This window comes from Myotis brandtii, unplaced genomic scaffold, assembly GCF_000412655.1.
Source record: "Myotis brandtii unplaced genomic scaffold, ASM41265v1 scaffold115, whole genome shotgun sequence".
Lineage (NCBI taxonomy): Eukaryota > Metazoa > Chordata > Mammalia > Chiroptera > Vespertilionidae > Myotis > Myotis brandtii.
The window spans coordinates 10,102,760-10,105,417 of NW_005353967.1; the positions used below are offsets into that span (position 1 = coordinate 10,102,760).

At 55.9% G+C, this 2,658-nt stretch overlaps 1 protein-coding gene across 1 annotated transcript; it reads right to left on the reverse strand.

Annotated features, from left to right (window-relative positions):
* Window positions 1-7: 7 nt before the first annotated feature.
* On the reverse strand, window positions 8-2,244 carry HTR1A (5-hydroxytryptamine (serotonin) receptor 1A, G protein-coupled). The gene has a single exon (XM_005857927.2). It carries the CDS (start codon window positions 1,393-1,395, stop codon window positions 127-129), a length of 1,269 nt encoding a protein of 422 aa, XP_005857989.1. The 5' UTR covers window positions 1,396-2,244; the 3' UTR covers window positions 8-126.
* Between the last annotated feature and the right edge of the window lie 414 nt (window positions 2,245-2,658).

A 2,658-nucleotide genomic window follows, 5' to 3' on the forward strand; every position in this document is an offset into this window, starting at 1 on the left:
GTGGAAGCCGCAGGCGGAGCCACTGAGAAAGAGAAAAAGCAGCAAGTTATCTTAAGTATTGATTCCAGAGGGTTGCGGAAGGCAACGAGGATGGGGCGGGCCTACTGGGCGGCTGCTCCTCCATCATCATCCGCGGCAGAACTTGCACTTGATGATCTTCTTAAAGGCGTTTTGGAAGTCCTTGTTGAAGTAGGCGTAAATGACAGGGTTGAGCAGCGAGTTGGCGTAGCCGAGCCAGTTTATTATGGCGCCCAACAGACTGGGCATGTGGCAGCTGTTCTCGCAGAAGGGCAGGACCAGGGCCACGATGAAGAAGGGCAGCCAGCAGAGGATGAAGGTGCCCATAATGATGCCCAGTGTCTTCACCGTCTTCCTCTCGCGGGCCAGAGCCATTTTGCGCTTTGCCTCGGCGTTGCGCTCATTTTTGTTCTCTAAGGAGGTGGGAGCACAGGGGACAGAACCCGCCTCACAGGGCAACGGCAGGTGCTCTTTGGAGTGGCCCATCAGGTGCACTTCGATCACCTCCAGGGCTGCGCCATCCTCGCCCTGCCGCACAGCTCCATTGGCGCACTGACTGCCCCCTGCCTTATTCTCCACGCCCTGCCCCCATCCTCTGCTCTCCGGCTCTCCATTTATGCTCTTCCTGGGCTGCAGGGCTGGCGACGCCCCAAAGTGGGTGTCCGCTCTCTTCTTCTCCACCTTCTTGACTGTCTTGCGGATGCGAAAGCGCGCGGCTCGAAAAATGCGCCCATAGAGAACGAGCATGAGTAGCAGCGGGATGTAGAAAGCGCCGAAAGTGGAGTAGATGGTGTAGCCATGGTCCTTGCTGATGGTACACGCGTCGGGGTTCGAGCGGTCTTCGGGGGTGCGCCAGCCCAGCATGGGCGGGATGGAGATCAGGAAGCCAATGAGCCAAGTGAGCGAGATGAGCGCCGCGGCACGCCGGGGCGTCCTCTTGTTCAGGTAGTCGATGGGGTCCGTGATGGCCCAGTACCTGTCCAGCGCGATGGCGCACAGGTGCAGGATGGACGAGGTGCAACACAACACATCGAGGGAGATGAACAGGTCACAGGTGACCTGTCCCAGCGTCCACTTGTTGAGCACCTGGTACAGCGCGGCCATGGGCAGCACTAGCACCGACACCATGAGGTCGGTGACTGCCAGCGAGCCGATCAGATAGTTGGCCACGTTCTGCAGGGAGCGCTCCAGAGCAATGGCAGCAACTACGCACGCGTTTCCCAGCACCGCACTGAAGATCAGGGTGCCCAGCAGCAGAGAGGTGACCACTTGGTAGCTGAAGGTCACGTCGGAGATGCCGGTAGCATTGCCGTTTGTCCCGAAGGGACCTTCGGGGGACGTAGTGTTGTTGCCCAGTCCGGGGCTGAGCACATCCATGCCTGCGCGCCCGGCAGGGGAGGGGGAGGGAGAACGAGCTGCGCTAGGATCCCTGGCCCCTCCCCCTGGGGTCGCAGCCCCTTTCTCCGGGGGGTTTCGGGGGAGGGGATGCAGGGGCTCAAGCAGGAAGTTCTTACTGCTCAGGCGAAGGCATCTCGGAGGAACAGCTTCTAGGGCTCCTTGGGCTCCCTGGGTCCAGCGCTTTCAGGAACTCTAGGTGGGAAACGAGTTGGCCGGAGAACAGCTCCGAGGTCTCGGGGCGACAGAGAGGTGGCCGGAACGCCTGTCTCTCGCTGTTCATTTTACTTTGCCGCCGCCCAACTGGCTGCCGGAGCCGGAGTCTTCCCACCAGCAAATAGTCTCCAATCCTAGAAGTGTCTGGAATATTGAAACCCCATCCTCCACGGTCATTGTGTGACCCTCCTCTCCTTGATTCTCTCCCTCCTCCCCTCCCACTCTCTTCTCTTTTTTAAAGCCTCCCGCTTCCACTCGCCTTCTCTCCACTAGCCTTCCCTTTCAGTTTCCCTCTCCCTTCTCTCACCCTTTCTTTATCCCTCTGTGTGTCGCTCAGACAGCCAGTCTCCCTCCCTCCCACGCTAACCCTCCCCTCCTAACACTTCCCCAACCCCGAGTGTCTCTTTCCTCTGGGTGCCCGCCCTCCTCTGCCTCTAGCTCAGCAACTTAGCGTTCAAGCCTCTTTTGTCCCCACACTTAGAACTCGCTTGCATACACTTGATCTTCTGGTCAGACCGACATTGCAACAAATACCTTTGCCTCCCACCCAGCCAAACTCGAGAAGAAAATTCTAGCTATACATTGCTTTATATTTCTGTCAAATTCTTAAGTAGAGTCGGCATCATATAGTGGCAGTTGGAAATAAGGAAAGGAGACACTAGAAGTCTGAGTGGGGGGGGGGAGTGGTGGACAACCCTAGGTCAGTATGTAAATTATGGTAAATTGATGGAATGAAAATGGAGTGTCAGAATTTTACAGACCACCCCATCCATCATTTTACATTTGACTCTCTTGGGGAGGATGTTGCCTGTGACCTTTTTAACCTTGGGGAATTGGGGGAGAAAGGAGTATAAAGTTCCTGTCAAAAGACAAATAGCTACATTTCCAAAGGAAAACACTCATTTCGGTATGTATTTAGAACACACTTACACAAGCCTTCCCATCACCATTTACCTTTTTTTCTTAATTATTGTTCAGTATTATAGATGTCCCTGCCGCCCCCCCTCCTCTTTCTCCCTCTCTACCTAG